Consider the following 24181-nt stretch of genomic DNA (forward strand, 5'->3'; position numbering starts at 1 on the left):
CCATGAAACTATACACGATGTTTTGTCAAAATATCTAGCCAACCAGTCCTTTATTTGAGTAAATATCCGAGGACTAAATTTTTCGTTCTGGCTTTAATTCCAGGTAGAACAGACTCAGATCTTGCGGTTTGTTTCGTGTGAAACAAATATGAATTAGGGCTTTTTATTAGGCATTCTATGACTAATTTTCCTGGGGGCAGATAGACATTACGCTTTTCTGTTATTAAATATGATAATATAAGTTCTTAATAAGGAAATCAAATACATATGTGTTCACCTGTGGTTCTTCTTATTATTTTTTTTATTACTACAGTTCAGGAAATTATCGCCTTGAGCGAAAACTAGCATAATCTTAAACTGTTTACGATTGTAAGTTTACATATATTATATCCCTGGCTTCTTATACTATTATTTTTTTACAAATTTAGTAATTAAAAACTTGTAAAAAAATTTGGAAATTTTTTATTTTCATTCCGACTTGAAAAATTTTAATTTCCAAAAGTCAGATTCACTTCATTAAAATAAGTTTTATAAATATATTCTGAAGTTTTCATTAGAAATTTTATTATTTTAGGGATTTTTAATCCTCAGCTTTCTTGTCTAAAAACTTAGATCGTATAACACGTTTCTTTAATAACATTAAACTGTCCAACAGTTTGGAAAGCTGCTTAAGTATTGGAGATCGAGCGCAATTTTTTTAATTGGCAGAAATCCAATTGTGTACTGATTCGTTTAGCATTTTTTTATTTAAATTCAGTGTGTTCTTAGCGAGGTTTTTGTAAGTTTAAGTACTTTTTCTTTTGACTTCAACTTGACTTCGCTAATTTTAAATTTATGCTTCGTCTGCCCGTAATTCGTTTTTCTTTAATTAGTGCTTTCTAAACTTTCATAATTGGTAAAAATGCAACTTTAATTAATTAATTTACTTCAGTTCCTTTTTCTCATTAACTATTTGCCTTCAACTCTACTTTTTGTCTTCTTTTTTTTCTGTTTGCACATTCTGACATCATAATTCTTTCGTGCCTATTGGCTTGTGGTGATTCGCGTGAGAACCTTGGATTTTTATTTATTTATTTATACTTCTCTTTTAGTGCTTTAGTTTGCGTGTGAATGCGCACGCAGTGTGTAGATGCAGCAGTGACATATGATGAATTAAAAATCAATTCCGTTGTTTTTCCCGCAGAAGAGGTTTTTCAGTTTTTCTTTTTTAAAAGTGTTTTTTTCCTTTCTTTTAATTATGCAACTCTTTTTAATGCGAAAATGTACATTACAGAAGTTATAGGCATGTGAATGATACAGCATATTTCTGACTTATTTTGTTACGCAGAAGGGGGTAGACTATACCGCTATGTATATTTTTGCTATAGAAAGGGGCAACGCACTCCACTGTATTTGTATCGGGCGTATTAATAGATGCGTCAGTTTTTTTCATATAGCTTTTAATTTATGTGTCTATAGCATGTCTTTGATTCTCTAAGTTACGATTATTTTTCTTTCAGGACGAGAAATTTTGTCATGAAGACTCTTGCTATGGACCCAGATGACACCCTCAGCCAAGTCGAAAGCCTAGTGACATTAAAAGTGTACATTCCTGATTTTCTTATCCAAGTAAATAATTCCATTTTTTTTTAAAATTAACTTCTTTTAAAATTAAAAAAATAAATTAATTAATTTTTTATTTTTTTAAAAAAAATTCAGTAACATAATGTTTTGCTAAGAGTAAGAATTTTGTCAATATTTTAAAAAGTAGTGATTAAAAATTATTGCATACTTTTTTGAAAGCCTGTAATACTTAGTATTTGCGCAAGTATGAGAGGTTCAGAACTACAATTATAGGCCATCACAAATACAGTTTTAATAGTAATATTTACTGCCTTAATTATGTGTCAAATGTCATTTCACTAAATGAATATGAATTGTTTTACTTATTAAAATTTACAGCACTGATGTATTAGTTTCTCGTGTACGTGTGTTTTCATCAAGAGGACCTTGTTTGACGGATTTTCTGTGCATAAAACAGGTATAAATTGCGTCATAGGAAAAAAGTGGAAGTCAGATACATCTTCTTCCCCCCCCCCCTTGGTCAGGAGTAAGGAATTTATTGTGGCAGTTTTCATATATTTTTCATATGCAGCATCGATATTTTTCTTTACTATGGCATGAGATAAAATTCACAGTGCCTTTATATGCTTAATTTTTAGTTATTCTATATACTTATAATTTTTTTAAATTAATTTGCGTTGATAATTCATAATTCTAATTCTTAGAAACTTCTGATTTATTAGGAAGTTCTTCGTTCTAAAGACGAAAACGTATCTTAAGTATTATTCTTTTATAAAGCAGATGGGCATGGGTCCCGTTAATATGAATTTCGTATTTACATAAAACTAAAATATACAAGTTTGTTAAACAATGTTAAAAGCGATATCTTCTAATAACCATTAATGTCAAAGAACCTTAGTTCTTTGAGGAGGAATATTGAGACTTCTCTTGGAGTTATAAGAGATTTCTTCAAATTTTTCCTAGCATGCCTTCGTAGTATGGTGGTCTGCACACTGGGCGCGTATTCCAGAGGTCCGTGATTCGATTCCTGGCGAATGCATTGCTCATTTTTCATCTTTCCTGCTTCGAAAAAACATTTACAGAGTGAATAGCAAACTAACAACAGTTATCTTTCGATATTGATTTCAGCTTAGAGATGTGCTGTTCTATTACGGGTGCGTGTTCGTTTAATAAAATACTTTTAATATAAATCAAATATGTCTGAAGTGTTATTTCTTCAGTTCTGTGTCGGACTGTATTTTATCTTCAGAAGATTGACTCTCAATTGAATTTGCTATTTCGCAACTATTATCTAGTGTTTGAAAGACAAATTTTCTTTTTGATTCCATTTTTCACTTCAGTTTTATCATTTACAACATTTTTCTTTAACAATTAAAAATTCTTTTCAAATTTTTCTATTACCTTTGGCTTTTAAAAATTCATTTTTTAAAATTTTTAATTTATTTTCTAATTTTGTACTTTTAGGATCTGGTACTTTAATGACTTAATTGATTGGAATCAATGTTAGCTTCAAATTGTTATTCCTAATTTTACTTAATTGGTATTTTTGATAGGAGCATTCCCATTTTATTTATTTGATTATTTTGTTTAATTAAATCTTTGCAGCCTAAGCGCAGGATTCTTAAATAGTCCTACTTTCCTTTTGTTTATATATATATATGTATGTGTGTGTGCAATAGATATAAGGTAATTAAAAGTAATAAATTGCCTAATACTTGCGCTAATTAATATACTCATCCATAAAACTATTCAGCAGTTACGTACTCTTATGCAAATTACGCAAGTTTTTAACACAATATATCAGTCATTTCATAGAATTTCAGTATAATAGCTAATGCTGAGGGGGGGGGATAAAGATGAGCAACGTTATGTACGTGTATTTATGAGCAACGTGTATTTATGATTACAGTTGTATCCTTGATCTCTTGGGATTATCAAAACGGAATACTTTCGCTGGGGAAATAAACATAAAGCGTTCCATTCTCATTGCTTGAGATTCTCTGCATACTTATTATTTCCTGATGAGTATCGCTTTTGTATCACGCTATCTTCTTTCTTTCTCTCTTTTCGATGCACCCGGAGGGCATATGGGTGGTTGAACTTTTGTCTGCTGCAAAAGGGTTTTCAGAAAAGTTGTCACTGGTATCCTTTTTTTAGGGGGAAAAAAAAAAAAAAACTTTCTTAAATCATAGCAATAGTTCAATACAAGAAAGTATTTCATTGTTTATTTCGCAATTACCTGTTTACTCCAGAACTTGCGTAATTTTGGAATTAAATTTTGTACAATTTTTAGAACACAGGTGAACAGGTGAATACAGGGCCGGACACCCAGACGGCTTTTTATAACAAATCGGGTATGGTCCGGTACCCGCAACTGTTCATACCATAGAATTCATTACAGAATTGACAAAAAAAAAAAAAAAAAAAAAAAAAAAAAAAAAAAAAAAAAAAATTATTTTCTGACGATATACACCAATCTTTTCTAAGGCTCACAATAGTGTAAATATTTATCATGCTTTATGAGAAATTTCTTTGCGACTAAAAATAACAGAAAAATTCGAGAAAATATAAATGATATAAACAATATGAAAGCTTTCCGAATATTTTAATAAATGAACATTTCGCAGCTCCACTATCATTTTATAAAATTCTTACTTTGTTTTTAATACAGCACTTTATAGAGAAATTTTCTTATTTTCATCTTTTATTCATTTAACTCTTATAAAATATACAATGCATACAGTCGAACTTGTATAATTCTGTGCTGAAAGGAAGGAAAGAAATCGAGTAATTGAAATTTCAACACATTAATTGCAAGCCTTATTTTCAGATTAACACTGCAATGGTGACAAGAAACTGAAACCAATAGCTGTGCAATTTAGAGCATGAATTTAATTAATCTCATAATCGCAACTATCGGATTATCAAGTGATAGTAAATTATAGTATAAGACATTCAGGGTAAATTTGAATTCTGTTGCTTGGTATCACAGTTATTTGGGAGAAAACTTCCCTTTAATCTAAACTAATTACTTTACTTCTTACCTGGAATTCACCAGTCTAGAGATTTCTTGAAAATAAATTACTTTATGCATATTTAGTTGCAGATATTACTTCTAATTAGTTATTCATTGAAAAATATATTTCATTTGGTATAAAATTGTGAGCTTTCTGTGCATTCGTAACAATTCTGCAAAAGATAAAATATTTAAGCTTACCGTGGAATTTTATTCATCGCAATTAACATTTTTATCCGATTCTATTCATTGCTGAGTATGGCTGGTTGTACTGGACAATAGCATAGTATGTAGGCCATATATATGTATACTCTATACTATATAGATTATATACTTGTAGGTTGTTGAATATATTTTTGGAAAGTAAAGTAGTTAAGTTAGAATTCTACTGTAATAAATTTACTATTTAGCATATTTAAAATTGAATACTTAAAAGCGAAAGAGCAAACAACAAACTAAGTAATTATCGCTACCGAAAGGAAAGTAGTTGACTTTTCAAGGGGAACAAACTAATTTCCGATCAATTAACAATAATTAATAGATGCGAAAATGTTTCATCTTTTTACGAAGTAAGAATCAAGATTACAAAAAACAGTTCAATAAGACTGAGCTAAAATTATTCATATTGCTATTTAAGAATCAGTAATAAGAATACAGAACAATTAATTGATTGTTCTGTCATACTTGTAATAAAATCTGCTAATCGGAATTTATAATTGAATTAGTGTAAGTAGAATATTCTTATTATTAGAGTTATAAGATGTTTCTTCCGCCTTCTTAGCATGCTTTCATGTTGTAGGGGTCAACAGTCTCGACGCGTATTCGAGAGGTTCGCGGCTCGAGTCCTGGTGAGGGCATTGCTCATTTTTCACGTCTCTTTCTTCAAAAATACCTAATGTCTCCACAGTTGCGCTCGAACTAAAAAAGGTGGTGGATGATGATTCTCCTCCAATAGGATTTAGCAATTGAGTCACCTAATTTCCAGTCACCCTTTAAAATCGGAAGCATATAAGGTACTTCTCCCACCCTCTTAGAATGACTTTGTGGTGTAGTGGTCAGCACGCTTGGCGCGTATTCGAGAGGTCCCTGGTTCGAGTCCCGGAGAGAGCGTTGCTCATTTTTCACGTTTCTTGCTTCAGAAATACCCTAATTCTCCACATAGTGAGTTGAACTGAGTTAAATATCCTTACTTGAGAAAATTGACCCCCGACACTTGTGCCTTTGATCACATTGAAACAAGGCAAAAACTTTGTTAAAACAATTAAACAATGAAGAACTAGTATACAAAAGTACAGGGTTATCCAAATTAAACTTCCCCAACTCAGAGGCCTGTGCAGAGTGTTGTATGGGTCATAACATGATGAAATTTTAAAAGCAGACGCTTCAGAGCATGCGCTCGAGATTTATTACACAAAAAAAAATTAGTACAAGAAGTTGCCGATAGGTGGCGCTGTAACACTAGTAATGTGCATATTGCAGCAACGTGATTTGCAGAAATAAAGCTTCTGCGCAACGTATCCAAAAGACGAGCCCTGCAAAAGTGGAAGACAAGTATTCACAGGAAGTTGTTTCCAGCTCGCTGATGCACAATGGCGACTTTGAAAGACAAAGCTTTGTTAGTGAAACTTTTCTACCAGAATGACGAGAACTCCTGTGCTGCGATAAGAGCATTCCGTCGGCTGAAGATCTTACGCCGAGGACCAATGACACCACGAGCTCTATGAGACATGATGAAGAAGTTCGAAAGAACGGGACAGCTGGGAATTTTACCAGGTAGAGAACGACAGGTTGTGGAATCTGCACGCGTAGAAGACGTTGCTTTGGCGGTAGTGGACCCCACTAGCCAATCGCCATATGGTGTTGTCAGTGTGCCAACTGTTTCTCGTGCTGTTGATATGCCCTATACGACCGTTTGGCGTGTGATGCGTCGAATCCTCGGTTATTTTCCTTATAAAATCCATAGTCGTTATCAACTGTCCGACGGGGATCCTGTTGTTCGGGAAACATTTGCGTTGCAGTTACTTGCCAGAATGGAAGTCGATGCGGCTTGACTGTGGAACATCCTTTGGACGGATGAGGCCCATTTTTACCTGAATGGTCAAGTGAATACGCACAACTGCCGCATTTGGGCAAGTGAAAATCCACTCGCAAATCATCAAGTGCCATTGAACCTTCCAAAGGTTGCTGTATGGTGCGGTTTCACTGCAACATTTGTCACTGGGCCTTATTTTTTTGAAGAGGTGACTCCAACAGGGTTCAAAACCTGCTCTGTCACAGGAAAACGGTATCAGGACAACTTGACAACGTTTGTGATCCCTGAACTGCAACAACTTGGCCGCCTCCAGGACACGATATTTATGCAGGATGGTGCACCTCCCCATATTCTTCGTGGCGTTCAACAGGTGTTACGGGCAACTTTTACCAATGCACGTGTGATCAGCCGCTGTTTCCCTACAGCTTGACCTCCCAGCTCGCCTAATCTCACGCCATGCGACTTTTGGTTATGGGGATTCTTAAAGGATTGGGTCTACCGAGAACACCCAGCAACCTTGGCACATCTGAAAGACGCAATTATTCGAGATGTTCGTGGCATTAATGGGAACTTACTGCGTTCCGCTGTGGAATACACTGCTTTTCGAATGGAAAGAGTTGTGGAGAACCACGGCACACATATAGAACATCTGTAGAATGTCTTGTTGATCTGCAGCGCCACCTATCGGCAACTTCTTGTACTAATTTTTTTTTTTTTTTGAATAAATCTTGAGCGCATGATCTCAAATGTCTGTTTCTAAAATTTCATCACATTATGACGCATACAACACTCTGCACAGGCCTCTGATTTGGGGAAGTTTAATTTGGATAACCCTGTATATTCTCATAAGACTAAAATGAAACATTAAAAATGTATGAAATAAAGAAAATTTATGAAATTCAGAAAATTTACATAATATACATTAAAGGCCAGAAATGAATTTAATTTACTTACGCGTTTGCTAGCTGTTAATCGTAGACAAAATGTCCGTTACTTTCTTCGTACTCAGAATGGAATTAGGAATTCGAACCTGGATCTAAATTGGAGGAGAAGAGAGAGAGAGAGAGATAGCGTAGGCGGTGACGTGTTGGATGCTCTTTTTGGAAGGTGGGGAAAAAGAATTGGCATGTGGTTTATCTTAAAGTTGGCGAGCGAAAGTCTTCTGTTAAAATTTGATTTCAAACTGACCAAACAAAAGAAATTAATTAATTTCTAGCTAATTGTCCGCTTTGAAAAAGAATAAAAGAATAAGAATTCTTCACTACTCAAAAGCTGCTAAGTAGACTTGGAAATCTGAAATAGGCCCATTTTGTTGGTAAAAGAAAGAAATGCCAGAATAAACGATCTTTATATACAATAATTACAGTAATTACAATATTTACAAATAATTTAACTGATAGTCATCCGATAGATTCCGAATATTAAAGGTATAGGAATAAATTATCATAACACTATCAGTCAGGTGATTTAGATTGTGTATTTAACACCTATTCTTTTAAGACAGGGTTTCTTAAACTGTGGGTCGCGACCCCAAGGGGGCCAACAAAAATTTTAACAGTTTTGATATTTCTTTAACTTATTATAATAATTTTACGATTACCAAATATTTTTACACAATGTATCTGAAAATAGGTAAAGATAAGACAATACAGGCAAAGAAAAAAACGAAAACCTTTCGACGCATTTTTTTTATAATATAAACGTTCATTTTCCTTGCTTTGCACGTGACGGTGTCATTTCGTCTGTTACTTATTTAAAATTTTCACATTGTTCTATGTCTTAAAATTATAAATTAAAGTTAATGACCTAAAACTGCAATAGTATATTACAGTACAAGTGAAAAAATTGACAGTTTAACTCATGCGTGTTTCGGATTTGCGCAATACTTATGGGGTCCTACAAAATTTTTGTAAATATTATGGGGTCCTGGGGGGTCGCAAAAAAATCTTAGTGATAAAAAGGGGTCGCGATTGAAAAACGTTTAAGAAACCCTGGTTTATTGTAATACGGTTTTACAAAGTCTTTTGCATTGATTAATTGTTACACTAAGCGACATAAAAGAATAAAGCTATAACCTTAAGAGATAGGAAAAAAATATTGAAGCTTATTTCTGTTTTAAGATAAAGATTAATAAAGTTATGTGGCAATTGATTATTTTAAAAAAATTGAATAAGTGGTAAAATTTCATTTTGTAGATCTGTTGTATCTGTACAAATATTTTAATGCGTTGTATTTGATTAATTATTGTGTTACTAATTATTTTTTTGGAAAGCTCGAAGTCCAATTGATTAATTTATTTGTAGTTAAATTAAAGTTGCGCGTTTTCTCAAATAGTAGAATCTTTTTGTAGTTAATTATTTGAAGATCTGGATAGTCGACTATTTTTTTTGAAGTATTTGTTTTATTAAGAGTAAGGCTGTCTGACTAAATTTCGGAATTAATAAATAAACGTAGGTTACGAAGACTCGTAGATGTGTGATCTCCTATTGCGATTCCTCTTACTTGCTTAAAAAGGTGCTTTTGAAATTTAATGTAGTAATTAAAAATAGTGCAATTAAGGAAGATTTTCCACCTATTAATATCTAGAGCTGTCAGCATAGCAGGAAAGATTTTAGTTAGATCAAGTAGGCTAGTATAGATTTCTTCTAATGGAAGCGAAATATATATAAGTTTTCAAAGTCATAGCAGTTGATATTTTGTATGTTAATAGACTGAAGGTTATTAATTACAGGAAAGTTATTGTTGATGATTCAGCAATAATTATGTTCTGTCATATAAGTATTGAATATCAATTTATAAATCTTTTAAAGTTGAAGTGCAAATATATATATATATCTGTGGCAAAGTGTGCTTTATCTTAAACGTAGTTAGTTATCTATAGTATATATACACATAATAATCACATATAATAAGCTGGCCAGGTAAGAGAGTACACACTAATTAAAAACTTCGAGAATAAGTGTCTCATCCTTGTTGTAGAAGAGTTGGGTTTGAAAGAGGGGGCTTTAACACTTAATAAGTAATTAGGAGGTTCTTAATTTTTTCCAGTAGACACTCAATTATTAAATTATATAATTGGCTGCTCATAATGTCAGAATATATGGGACTGAATGAAAATTGCGTCTTTTTATTACTCCATTATTTTTAATTAGATATTTCTCGGGAATAAAGGCGAATATCCAGAAGTATGCTGCAGCCCGAAATACTTTAATTTACCAAGGATTACTCAAAGAGGTCGCTAATTAAGTATTTTGCATTAGATTTTTACTAAAATGTAATTGTGTATAATATTCGATAAAAATAAATGCAACGTAAGAAGAAGAATTGTGTACTTAAAGAGTAGATTACGGGTTTAAAAGTTAAATTAAAATTTTTATCTGACGCAGATACACACATATATACATAAAACTGTTTTTTTTTTAATTCGAACATCGTTTGTCTTTAATCATTTTTTAGAACGAAAGTAAAAGGTATTTTATAAAACCTTGTAGAAACCATCTTAACAGAACTCTGAAAGCTTCCGGTATAGAGAACTTTAAATCTTCTTTTTGAACTTCAGGAAAAGCTAAACTTAGAGGAAAATATTAAATTCCCTGCGGTCTTTTTTATTCCTGTTTTAAAACGGTTGAAATAAAAATTACTTTGTAAGTCTTTCAAAAATCTTTCAGATCTGTTAAAATAATCTTGTAAAAAAGCTGCTTTGCCTTAAAAATATTGCGTCAGTTGTTATTTTGCTGTGTGTCGTTTAGTATCTTGGAGAGCTTCGTAGTCCCAAACATTGTAAACGTCTTTCGGGCAGAATATTGCCATCGACCAAAACAAAACTAGAATGCTGAAATCTCTTATGATGGTCCTAAAAGCTTTGAAAACATCTGGATAGCTCTAAAAAAGATGTCAAGTCGAAAAGACAAATCAAAATATTAGTGTTAGGAAACTGAGGCGAGAACGTCTTTTCTCCGATCCAGCCTTCTCCAATAAATTTCAGTTATTCATAAAATGATTCTAATCGTGATTAATACCTTTATTGAATATAAAAGCGTCAGGGGCTTTCTAACCCAATTAATGCATGTTTCCTTCTGTTGTATTGCTAAATACTTTGAACGGCTAAGTACTTTGAATGAAGTTCGGTCCGAGGTTCGAATCCCTCGAACGGGCTGGCTGCATGGGTGTTTTCGTGGTTTTCCCCATGTGTAAGGTGTATACGAGCCAGTTTCCCTTAAAAATCCTCCACGAAGGCATCCTTCCCTTAAGGCAGATAGCCCTCGAGTGCTTTGACGTAATCTAATAAACCAAACCAAACCAAAACTAAGTACTTTGACGATGATTTCAGCTCAAGATGTATTTAAGTTTACAATAGTCGAGGGGCTCCCCCTTCTTTCCTAACTTAAAACGGTGTGCATTGGAAGCGTCAAAATAGTATTAAAAAGTAATATTGTCACTGAAGGACTCACTCTTTTGGACTTTTACACAGTGAACTACAGGTGACCATTGAAAACGTCGTTTCGTTTATATGCGAGATTTTTAAGTATCACATTTCATTAAAATACGTAAAGGTAAACATTGGTTAGCAGAGTTATACTTAAATTGGACCAAAAAAGTGAGAGTCTCCTCTGCTACGATCTAATAATAAGCACTTCACTTACGAAGTAACCATTAACAACATGAGCTTCTAAAAGTGAAAGCCCCTCATCATTCAGCGATGACAATAATTCTTATTTTAAAAGCATCCATCCATCTCTAGAAGAGGCTTACTGAAAGATTCACTAGGAACGCATTTTCTACACTCATCTCGGAAAATGTCAAGGCGGAAAGACTTAGTTACGGAAAGGATTCTTGTACAGTTTATTCATTGAAATACTTAAGTAGTAGAATAATTATCAGTCCTTTCCAGGAAGAGAAAATAAAATTCCTGTGTAATTAGGCTTATATATATTATGTCTCACTACGGAACTATGGATATTTGATTAGTTAAAAATAAAATTAAAAAATATAAAAAAGAAAATCTGAAAGTTTTCAGATTTTAAATTACGTCCAAAGGGGTGTTCTTGTGCGCTGGAGATAAAAATGTTTCTTCTGTACAACTTTGCCATTGCTCGCTTTGAAATCCTTAAGTTTGTTAATCAAAAATTCGTTATTTACAAAATATGAAATCGATAATAAAACAAATTCCAAGTTTCAAATTTGGTCTTCCAGATACCCATATTCGCAGTAGGATTACGTCATTCAAAATTTGATGGCTCTAGGTACCGTTGTTTTATCACAATGTGAGAAACATACATACATTTATGCAGATTCTTCATTATTTAATTTCCTCAAATATAATACAGGGGGATAATATTTGGTGGCAACAGTTTGAAAAGTGAAACGGATATTCAGAATGATTCGACGCAAAATCGCAAAACGAAAAACAATAGTCCCTCAGGGACAAAGCCCCTTTGGACGAAAAAAACGAATCTAAGGGAAGAAAAGGTTCTAAGGGAAGGAATCTAAGGGAAGTCATTGTCATTTATTATGAGCAGGGTTTAAATTCAGCCGTAACCCATCTCTGATGCTTCTCAGTTTTTGAATGAAACCGAAATTCTAACCGAAGTATTAAATATCTTTATTTTGAGCAATAAAAGGTAATTAACCCTTCTTGGGTTTATGTTTCTGTTTCTGAACTTAAGCGATTATTCGCTTAGCTGTTCACTAGGTTCCTCCACACTCAAATATTAGGTCAGAGAGAGGAACCCACAAGTTAATAAAATGTATCCTTATCACAAGAAATATAACAAAACGCTGGAATTTTCCTCAGAAATATTCTTACAAGTGTTCACAATATCAAGCACTAATAATCAATAGAACGCAAATACGTTATATAGGATGCAATACAACCAGTAGCTATACTTTAACCTACTAAAAACTTTAAAATACAACGCAGTTGTATTTTAAAGTAACTAAGCAACAGTAACTAAGCAACTAAGCTGAGGTGTCTCTCTCCGGCTTTTTAAAGCTTTCCATCGCTCGCGAGAGAGTTCTAGTAATTTCTTTGATTCTCGAGATTTCTGGAAACCAACAAGAGGAGAGAATTACGGTTACAGCTAACACAGTATTCGATTACATGTATTCAGTTTCAATGTAAATAAAAGAGATATTTATTTATTCAATGTTAAATGCACGTGCTCTTATATTTTTACTTTTCCGGCGTAGCTTTCTCTTAAAATTTATCACGCGCTGCATTGCATGGGGAAATAAAACAATTTTGATTGTAATTCTACTAAGAATATTTAAGTAAGTACAAAATTCGTAACAGATTCCTACTGTTAAACCTAAAAACGTTCGATTCCTACTGTTAGCCATAGTAGTGTCGTATTTTGCCCCAATGGTCACTCCTTTTTAGTTTATAAGAAACATTTGAAGTACATGTTTAATATTTTTTCCCTGCTTCATATCGAAATGTCTATTTAAAGAAACTGTTGCAAATATTTAGAAACTTTAAAAACCACGTTCCGTAAATTAAAAAAAAAATCGAATAAAATTCTGTGAAATGTTGATATATACTAAGCTATACAAATATCAAAATCGAACTGAAAATTTATATAGACAATAATTTGGATATGCATAAAGTAGTACCTTTCTCTCTCTCTCTCTCCCCCTTTTTTTTTTTGCTTTCTTTACAAAAAAAAAAAAAAAAAAAAAAAAAAAAATATTTCTCTCTGGTCAGGACCAAGCAGTTTGTTTAAGACTACACATACGCTGCAGCAAAATAAATTTGAAAGCTTGAGTTTATGAAATATTTAGACTAAATACATTAAAAGCAATCTCTTGATGTTTCTGTTAAAAAGATTGCATCGATCCTGGCAACTGCACAACGCAAGCTGTATTTCAAAGAGATTATATAGTGTGCAGTAATAGACCGCTATAATAACGTCATGTAAAGTGGAAACCGGAAGTACAGAGTGAAACATATATAAAAGTCATGACGCAGGGATATCTTAAATAATGTAATTCGAGTTATTATAAGTAATATTTTCTTTTGGCGATAGAAATTCTCTTCGAATATTTTTACATTTCATTTGCCGTTTCGAAAATTTTTAAAATTTTTTTAACATTTAGTTTATTATTTTCTTTATTTATGTACTTTGCTGTTGTTGAAAATCCTCACTATGCAGCGCAGGAACTATCAGTCAGACCACATATATTTCAAAAAGTACAACTACTGATCATCTGATGAAGACTGGGTGTGTGAGCTGCTAAGTTGTATAAGTACTCCATATTTAACAGAATAGAATATGCTTGCTCAAGTTTCTGTATGTTTTTTTTTTTTTTTTTTTTTTTTTTTTTTTTTTTTTAAGAAATGAAGAAGCTCATTTTATGAAACAGCTTATTGGAAATGGAAACAGTATACTATACAATACCATTACGAGAAAAGGATATGGTGTAAGCGAAAAGAACTTCCTTTAGTAACATCAAGAAGGGCTGCATTCCCAAAAGTAATGCTTTGTGTATGATGGGACTATAAAGAAATTGCACACTTTAAACTGTTGCCATGAACTCAGATAATAAACTTAGAAAAATACTCTTCGCATATGGCAGTTTTAAAAGTAATTATCGAAACAGTACCTGGAACCCACCAAGTAGTCGAGTTTTGTCTGCTGTCTTAACAATGTTTGGCCACTCATCTCGATGAATGTCAAAATTGAGTATCTTTGGAATTTTTTGTGGTCACTCCCCGTAATTCTGTAGACTTTTCCCACTTAGATTTTCATTTTTTCAGGTCATTTCAAAATTTTCTGAATGCCGTGAGTTCACTTCGTTGGTGACTGCTGAGCATCTCTATAGCTTCTTTGTGAATAAACATTATGAATTCTTTTAAAAGGAGTTTTCCAGTTGTGTGACAGGTGACAAAAAGTCATAGCACAAAATGGTGCTTATGTACTTCAATGAAATTTTATGTTTTTATATTGCTTCATTTGTTTTTATCATAAAAATCTGCAGAACTTTCCTAAGACCCAATATATACAGGTGTTAAAAATTGATCGATAGCAGGACGAATGTTTACCTTATGAACTGGAGAAAAGCTCCGCCAGTTGAGGAAACCAAAAAGTGATAAAGTTAACAAGTAAAGCAATAAACATCATAAATTCATAAACCATCCATAGCTCATTATTGTTAGAGTTTTGCCCATGGCTTTAAATTTTCTTATGTTATTTATGTCCCTCCCTCCTAAAAGAAGCGTAAGTTGACCCTGAAATTTCCTTAGCCGGCATAAACCTTTCTGGCTTAGTTGTATGATCCAAATTTCAATCCTTACCGCCCTTCATTCGTTGGAAATAAATTTTCATGATTGATTCCGGACTTTTTCTTCATAAGATGATGCTATAGTTCCTCTTTACAACGGATGGAATTGCTTTTAATTTAATTTAACTCCTCGAATTTTTTAATCTTATTCATTTCCAGCTTTCATTTGTTTGCTTTCGAAGTAATCAGAAACGTTTCTGTGCCGAAATGAATAATTGTTGATCAACATTATGCCACGTTTTGTTTGTTAACTAACTTTCTCATTTATATTTAATATGTACATAACTTTAATATGTACATGCTTTAGTTAAAGCATCAAAGAGCTAGTTGCAGTATAAATGAAAACACTACATTTTTGAGTAGTACTATAGATACTTTATATGATGACAAAAATAAAACTGCAAGTATTGCAATCCGTTGTATATAAATATATTCGTTGGAAATAAATTTTCATGATTGATTCCTGACTATTTCTTCATAAGATGATGCTATAGTTCCTCTTTACAACGGATGGAATTGCTTTTAATTTAATTTAACTCCTCGAATTTTTTAATCATATTCATTTCCAGCTTTCATTTGTTTGCTTTCGATGTAATCAGAAACGTTTCTGTGCCGAAATGAATAATTGTTGATCAACATTATGCCACGTTTTGTTTGTTAACTAACTTTCTCATTTATATTTAATATGTACATCCTTTAGTTAAAGCATCAAAGACTAGTTGCAGTATAAATGAAAACACTACATTTCTGAGTAGTACTATAGATACTTTATATGATGACAAAAATAAAACTGCAAGCATTGCAATCCGTTGTATATGCTTTTGTTGACAGTACGTGTGCCATCTTTAGCAAATTATTTTTTTTCATAAGCGCTGCCTAGGCTCTCTGAACTGCTTCAACACTTTTTAATTATTTGTCTTGGAAGATAAAATATGCTTTCCCTCCAGTAATCATAAATAATTTTTAGTAGTCTTATTTGTGGTCTTATTTTGTGTTTTCTGTAAAAATTTCTGGTTACGTCAGCTACTGAAATATTAATCATGGCAGTGTTGACTATTGTGTTATGAAAGTGTAATTTAATGATTTTAAAATTATATTTACAGCTTTACTGTTATTACCAATCGAGTTGGTCCATTAAACAAGCAGTTTTTTAAATGAAATTTTTGATAAGCTTCGGAAGAAAAAGGATGCACCTGGGCTGCTTCAAAGTCATTTATCCTGTTTTCGGTTCTGTTTCTTTAAAACGTTTGTTTCCTCGAACCATTACTTTAAAAATGGATACGTCGAAGTCTCAGTAATAGAAATTTTGGTCTAGTTATCTCTTAAAAAGTCTTGCATAGTTCAAACAAATATCGCTTTGTAAAGTGTTTTTTTTTCTTTATTCTTTGAAGTGCGTTATTCAAAGATGTGAATAACCGGTACACGGTATCGACTAAATTGATTTATTATAAAACTCCTACCAACTAGAATAAAACTACCATAAGCTAGTAAATTGCTTAGTTTCTTTTTTTTTTCTTGTTTACCTTTCCCCCTTCCCCTTTTAAAACTTTTTTTATTTATTTTTTATATTTTTTAGGGGAGCGGGTTTAACGGAACATTGAAAACCTTTCAATCGCGTTACATTTTATTTAACTAGTTTTCTTTTATTTAGTCTAACTTGCCTGTTAAAACATTTAGTGCAAGACAGTACTACCGCACGAGGTTGGTGGCGACACATGTGTTCTATGGCAGATCAATGACGTATTTTGTAACCGATACCCCGCTGATTGGTCTAAATTGAAAATTATATAATGCATTGTATTTTCATTTCTTTTGTTTCATTTTTCAACATTACTCTAACACTCTTAATGTATTATTGGCTCTAAAATGCTTGTCATATAGCTTGTTACAATCTCTTTCATGCTGCATTTATACCAATTTATTATGTATATTTGCATTCCAGTATAGTGGTTATTTGAGCAACAACGAACAATTTTAGGTTAATTTAATTTTCATTATATTATGAGAAGCAATTTTGTCTCGATTTGCATGCTATGAATATCTGACAAAGTTTAGTCGAATTGCACATCTTCTTTACGATAAAAGATGTAGTTTTGGAAGAAGATTAAATGAGAGCTATTGATATATTCATAAAGCTAAGGCATGGGAGGCTTATTGTGTAAACCAGCTATCAAGCCTCTTAGGTTAAATAAACAATGTATTTTTTATAGTTTGCATATTTGTGTGTTTAACTAAATGGAACATAATAAATATTTCACTAAGATTTTAATACTGCATACACCATATGAAAATGCAGATTTTTTTTATATCATTCTTTGCCCACCTATAGTTGAAGCTGCTTTCATGAAGTTCAGTACCTTAACAAAATATTGTGATTGAAAGTGTATATCTAGGATCAGTAATTAATGAAACGTAAGCACATTTTTCAAACAATCTTATATAATATATGAAAGAAAATCAAGCCGATTTCAAATTAGACGAAAAAAACATCTTAAAATGATCTTTAGCTTAATGGAAAAACTTCCTGTGTATTGAAGGAGTAGGGATGCATTTATTTTTTTTTTTATTATTTAATAGTCGGAAGAAAATAAATAAAAAAGAACAACGATAGCAGCGCCATCTCTCGAGAATGAAAAGTTTTAGATGAAGCTTTTAAAAGTTTTCGAGAAACCCTAGATTGGAATTCACTGAAGTTGATATATTTTGTTGCTTTAGGCTTAAAGGAAATCACTTACAAAATGAAATCTTTGAAAATGTTATGAAGAAATCGTTTGGGTCAATTTAGCAGTACTGAAAATTAAAAGACTAATTAAACAACCAACAGTGGTGAGCTGTAATAAATTGAATGGAGGATATAAATAAATTTTCCATACCTGGTCATATTTTGTGCTTAACTTTCGCGAAACGGGCATGCTGTGCAACACGCACTTATTTATGTAAAACCAATATCCATGTAAGATTCATTTTTGGTCTAATTTTAAACTCTACATACTTACAGAGACTAACACATTATAAATCAGCGCCTTAAGAACATAAAAATAGAAACTGTAAAATGCTTCCAATTTCCTAAATAGTAGTGACTTAGAATTTACTGGCACTTTAAAACAATGTCGAGCTGGTGTATTTAATTTTTTTTTAAAGTAACACAGAAGATCTGTCATTTTAGGAAAACTTAATGTGACCTTGTACTCGAATTTTGTTGATTGTTAATTAATAGCACAATAAAACTATTTCTTAACCTTGTATATGAAATTTACGCTTTATTCTTCTGACACACATATACTCACCATGTCTCAAATGGAGATATATATGCCATTGTTTTCTAGGCGGAAACCCTGGCCCAGATAGCTTCGATTTATATGTTACTCAACAAGAAGCGAGCTTTCTTTGCATGTTGAAGATTTACTTTGATGTATAAGCTATCCTTTAATTATTTCATAAAATTAAGGGATAGCGGTTGTTTAAAGTTCCTGTGTTTTTCATGTCTATTGTTTAAGCACAAATCTATAGGTAAAAAAAAAAAAAAACTTTCCCTAAGAAGACCTTTTTTTTTTCTTTTTGTGATTGTATCTGACAATCTTTCGACTAATACTATCGTTAAAGAAAAAGGAAATTGCGCTACCTTTAACTGTCCGATCGAGTTACGGCGATATTCGTATCTCTTACTTTGTTCAGATAATATGTTAAAGCATCATAATCCACGTTCTTATATTTATGAATTTTGCTGAACTTAAAACAGAACATGTTGAAAAACTGCTGAAGTATAGCATGGTTGATAAAGATGAAGAAATGGAAACATGTACCCGCTGTATGTCTACGAGACTATTCGCCTTCTGTAACTAAAATTTCATACTAGCAAATACCGTTCTTTGTTTATTCAAAAGAACGGTTAATGCGGTTTATTTCTTTCTTGCACCAGGTGAGAACTTGCCGACTATCTGTGTGCAAAACAGATCACCAATTCTGAATTTCTAGATCTTCGATGTCTATTTCGATTATCATAAAGAATGATAATCAAGCGAAATCAGAATAACCAAAGACATAAACCAGCAAAATTGGCATTACGGATTAATTGAAGCAAAACCGCTTTCTCTGTCGTCCTTTCTTCAGCTGTATTAAAAATACAGTTTGCGCTTTTTTTTTTGCTGTATTTGTTATTATACCATTAACTTTCAAAACACTGAAGGAATTATGAATAGCTGAGTACCTACCTAAATATATTAATAATTTATAGATAAAGAACCGTATAAATGATAAATATTTATTATATATAAGAAACCTTAGATTTATCGACGCATTTATAGCAAACCTTGGTTGTGTATTATCTTTCATTTTTCAGTTAAAAAATGGGGGAATGACATTTTTAACACGTGGTGAGAAGGAGGCAAATGCGGCAGTAAAGACTGAAAACCACGGAACGAAGTTTCATCGAAGAAAGAAAACTGATTTATTTTTGATTTGTGTCTTATAAAATGTTCATGTTTATTTAAAATTTGATTACTTGAATTTTCTTTTCCTTGCTTAGTGAGCAGACATGTGTGAGTAATTTTCACCGAAAGAGCGTACGAAATCTTCTTCCAATATGTTCTAGTGATGTTGGGCTGTTAAAAGCTTCATACTTGTTTCAATCTTTTTTTTTTTTTTTTTTTTTTTTTTTCCAATTTACATCGCCACCGAAACATCAGGATTTATCAGCAGAATGATGAAATCCCCACTGGTTGCTATTCTGAAATGAAGCCAAAAAATGTTGACCGAAATGGTGGAAAAAGTATTCAAACATTTTAAACATACGTTAATAGCAAACATGCGGTGAATTTTCTATCGATGCCCGTTTCGAAATTAATTCTCAAAATTTTATTCGCCAATTGAAGCATGAAGTACTAGTGAAGAAATAGTAGTGCATGAAATCCATGAAGTCTATGAGCGAAAGTATTATTATTATTATTATTCTGACGATGAAAGATTAATGACTGAACATATTTAACTTAGAGGCGACCCAAACAAGATCATAAGGTCTATTTTTAGACCAGGGGGAACGTGTCGTATTCCCCTCATTTGTAACACCTTATATTAGAAATATTTCATGATTAAATATTTACCAAATCATGTACGGTACATCTATCTTAAATTCTTTTTTGTTGTGCAAGGGTTTGGCTCATTCAGACAACTAAGATTTGTTATTTTAAGTCGTATTTTGCGAAATGGGTCCGTGTAATCTTTGCACTGCTGTGTTTTTTAAATCAATTTATCCTAAATTATGTATGATGTCTAAACTAAACTTCGGCCTTGTCTCCTTTTTCTCCCTTTTCGAATAACTATATTCGCGTTGCTTGGGTTGACAAAAGTAAACATAACTTGAAACCGATTGCCTCCATAACTGCAAAATCTGCAAAGCTGTAGCTGAATTATTCATTGCACAAAACCAAATTACTGACAGAGAATTACTCATTATTCGTATTTGTAGACTGAAATGAACATCATCAAAAGAAATTTCTTTGCCTCAAGAAGTTAGAAAAATATATTGTTGTGAACTTACTAATGTTTTTCTCATTTATAAACCGAATGCTATTGAAATTACTGAACAATTAGACCAAAGAATAAGAAAAACACTATTCTTCAGGGCGCAATCATACGGTATTACAGGTTTTCTTATGCAATTTTTAAAAGACTATATTTTCCTGTGTTATTTCAACTACACAGAAAACTTAAATCTTGGGAAAAAATGTATATGATTTTATCATGTAAAATATTTATCTCATTGAATGCAGCTAGTAAACAAGACGCAGAAATTTGGCGTTTCTATCTGAATTGTATAAGTGTTTATTTGTATCGGAGAAATAGTATTATAGGAGAAAACTATAATTGCATTATGTAGAAGTTGTACTTATCAGTTTCCTTGTTTTTCATATGTTGATTCGAATAAATGACTTGATGATACGAAGGAAAATGTATCTGTACAATCCTGTGATTTCAGAATTGATGATGATAAGAAGAAAATTTACCCGTACAATCCTGTAAGTTTAGAATTAATGCATTGATTACTATCTACATTGCGCAATTATATAGGTGTCACTTAATCACGTGCAATTATAATGTTTCCCCTGATAGTATTCAGCCTTTTAAAGGCCATGACACAAATTAGATTAGAAATACCTATCTGCTTTATCATTCTGTGCTTTGTCTCAGCGGTTTAAATAACTTAAACCTTTGCTCCGAAATATTTATTTAAGTCGTGCGATCTCTTCTTTATGATGGTGGTTCAACTTTCCTATTCATTCAATTCAGAGGGGACACAACCACGTAATTCTAAATACTATGACATCAAAAACTTTGAGCACTAATGATATGTAGAATACTGCTTACACCATTCGTTTCAAATCTGCGTAATGCTTCTCGAATCAATAGTGATGGTGACTTTTGACACTTCCGGAGACAATCCTCTGCGCAAGCTAAGGTGGCTGGGTACTATTATGCAAAGGCGAAGAGAATCGACGATTAGAGTTCAGTCTGAACCTGTAAAGTATATGCTAATCATCCAACTCTTAGGATCACGTGAGACATGTAAGCAGCATTGACTTGAGGGAAGTTTGAAATGGACAACAACAATTAAAGAGTGAATATTTTAAGACTTTCATTCAGAATGAATATTTTAAACTAGTGCATAATATGAATTGCAAAGACCATATTATGAATGATTTCCTAGTATTTTAAATTAAAAAAAAATTAACTATATCATTTGTAGTGCATTTCAATACGTTTACAAATCTACGTGTGTGGCGAGCTTTTAAAATGTGCAGTAAAAATATATATTTAAAGCTTCGTAAATATTGTACTATATACTGTTAATCGATTTAAAACGTAATATTTAGTTTGCATGTAGAGGAAAACTATAAAAAATTTCACACTTCGATTGAGTGTAGGGCACTGTAAGTACCGGATTTACTTGGGGTTCAGATCCCAGCTGACGGACTTGCTTCATAGGTATTTTCGTGGGTTTTCCACTTGTGTGACGTGAAGAGAGACAGTTTTCTTTAAAAATTCCTCCACTAAGGCATCCCTTTCTTTAAACAGACAGCCCTCTTGTGCTTTACCGTAATCCAAATAATCCAAAAATCCATCGAATTCTGCTTTTTAACTAGTCCACTAAATGGGCCATTCATTGTGGTACTAAGACATGAGTCTCGGGTGCTACGTTTAATTAAACACTGAAAAACGTATGCGGGCTATCTGCCTGAGGCAAGGGAAGTCTTCGTGAAGGATTATACTGGCTTGTATTTATGAGAATATTGATGTAAATGTCATTTTGTAGCTGAACCGTGTTCAGACATGTAACTTCATTTTCCTTTTCGTAGCATATAGTATCAAAATGTCGTTTCAAATTCCAAAATAAAATTCCCTTTTCAGTGCGAAGAATGAAAATTATTTATTACGTTACATTTTTAATTGGAAATTTGGTGAGGTAGTTTATTAGAAGATCTCAAATCCTATGTCTGTCCGGCTAGCATCAGTAATTTCTTTTCTACAATGGGCTTACGCACATGGAAAATTGCTCATCAGAGAATTTCTTGACATGTACTCTCTGATGTTGAGTTATTGCGTTGTAAATGGTTAGCGGATATTTTAATTCAGATTACTAAAACTTATTACAATGAAGGTAAAATTCACATTCGCAGCAGAAGAAAGCCATTATAACACTGAAATATACCGGGTGTTCGAAAAAGGTGGTTACAGGATTTAATTATTTAAGTATTGATGTGGAGCAATTATAAAGTTTCATGTAGTTTCAGGTACAAAGTTTAGAAAGGTTAACTAGGAAGATTCTTTCATTTTCAGTACACAGTGTAAAATGGTTTGTTAGGACAAAATTTATTTTTTCATATGGTTCATTTGCTTTTATGTGGTTTCGTTTGCTTTTGTTGTTAAAAACCAAGAAATTTAGTACCTTTGTTAGTTATAAAAGTTAAACTTTGTTAGTTTAAGAAGTTATAAAATAATGATTTTAATAACTTAGAGTACTTTTCATCACATATTGAGCAAATCTCAATATTTTTTGTCAAATGTAAAGAGAAATTCCTAAACAAAACCTGCTTGTTTCGGGGATTAATGTTTCCGTTCTGGAAAATAGCGCTCATTATTAATTTTGTAGGTGGGCTTACGACACTGCTAATCGCATGTGTCTTCGTGAATTTTGCACATAATTATATGTAACGCTTTTTATTTAATTCATGATCTTTTAATATTTAACAAAGCATAATAACCAATATATTGATTGGGGTTTTCGTTTCACAGCAATTATATAAAAAGTCAAAATTTATATTTGCCTAATTATTTTACTCCAAAGCTCCAGATGCGTTCACAGCATTCGCTGCCTCATTTTGAGAAACTTCTTAAATGGAAGTAAATGTCAAGTATTAAAAATGAAGCAAATGAAGTTTTCTTTATCAATGAAGTCTGTAGTCTTCTTTATCTTTTTTGTTTTCTCTGTATATCAAATGCGCAGAAAAGGGCACGATTTGTTGATCGTCATACAGTACACCATTCTATCTTTTTATTTATTTAAAGAAAGGGGAAATCCGGCATTTTTAAGTTTTCAGTGCACAGAAGTTCATTTTGAAGGCACTTTTTTAAAAAATTCTGATAGCTTAGAGGTTAGAAACGGTTCTCCGTCAAGTTAAATAAAAAAGACTTTAATGTAGCGCTTTTTTGCGTTTTCTTTAACCCTTTTTATTTTACATTTCGTGCCCAGTACAATTCTGAAACTATCTATTTAGCTTCAAATTTTGAATTTTGAGATAGCTTTGCACGAAGTAGCACACAATTGAAAGAGCTAAAAATAAAATTTCAGAGAATTGAAAATTATTTCAATTTTTCTAAATAGTAAATATTATTATTATTATTATTATTATTATTATTATTATTATTGGTAGGAAAAAATCATGTTTTGACTTTTAAATGCGCTTAAACCCCCTAGCTTTCTTTAATGAATTTTTAGCTGCTTCAAAATTATTTATTCTGATTCAGAGTGGAGCGACAGTTTTTCATTTCTGTCACTTTGCTGTTTATTGGAAATAGCTAATGATCAAGGCTGTGTCAAAAGTATAGAGTGTATTCTGTCCATGTTTTGCTTAAAAATTCCCCTGAAGGGTTAAGAGTTTTATTTATAAACTAACTTTGGAAGTGAAAAGAGAGAGAGAGAAATATTTAACTATTTTATTAGTTCTTTATATTGTAGAGTCATTAGGATTTTTTGAAGCAGGACGCCCGTAAAATGTTTACCATGACCTCGCCGG

General features: G+C 32.2%; 1 protein-coding gene across 4 annotated transcripts in view; it reads left to right on the forward strand.

Moving 5' to 3' along the window:
• The window catches only part of LOC118188684 (uncharacterized), a 355582-nt gene that overhangs the window by 262085 nt on the left and 69316 nt on the right, over positions 1 to 24181 (forward strand). For all 4 annotated transcript variants that reach the window (XM_085807512.1, XM_085807511.1, XM_085807513.1 and 1 more), the window contains one exon: positions 1500 to 1608. In XM_085807512.1, the coding sequence (XP_085663638.1) occupies positions 1516 to 1608 (93 nt within the window). In that variant the 5' untranslated portion in view covers positions 1500 to 1515. The remainder of the gene's footprint in view (positions 1 to 1499; positions 1609 to 24181) is intronic.

This window comes from Stegodyphus dumicola, chromosome X1 (assembly GCF_044657685.1).
Source record: "Stegodyphus dumicola isolate Sdum_Otavi_A_Nest chromosome X1, ASM4465768v1".
Classification (NCBI taxonomy): Eukaryota; Metazoa; Arthropoda; class Arachnida; order Araneae; family Eresidae; genus Stegodyphus; species Stegodyphus dumicola.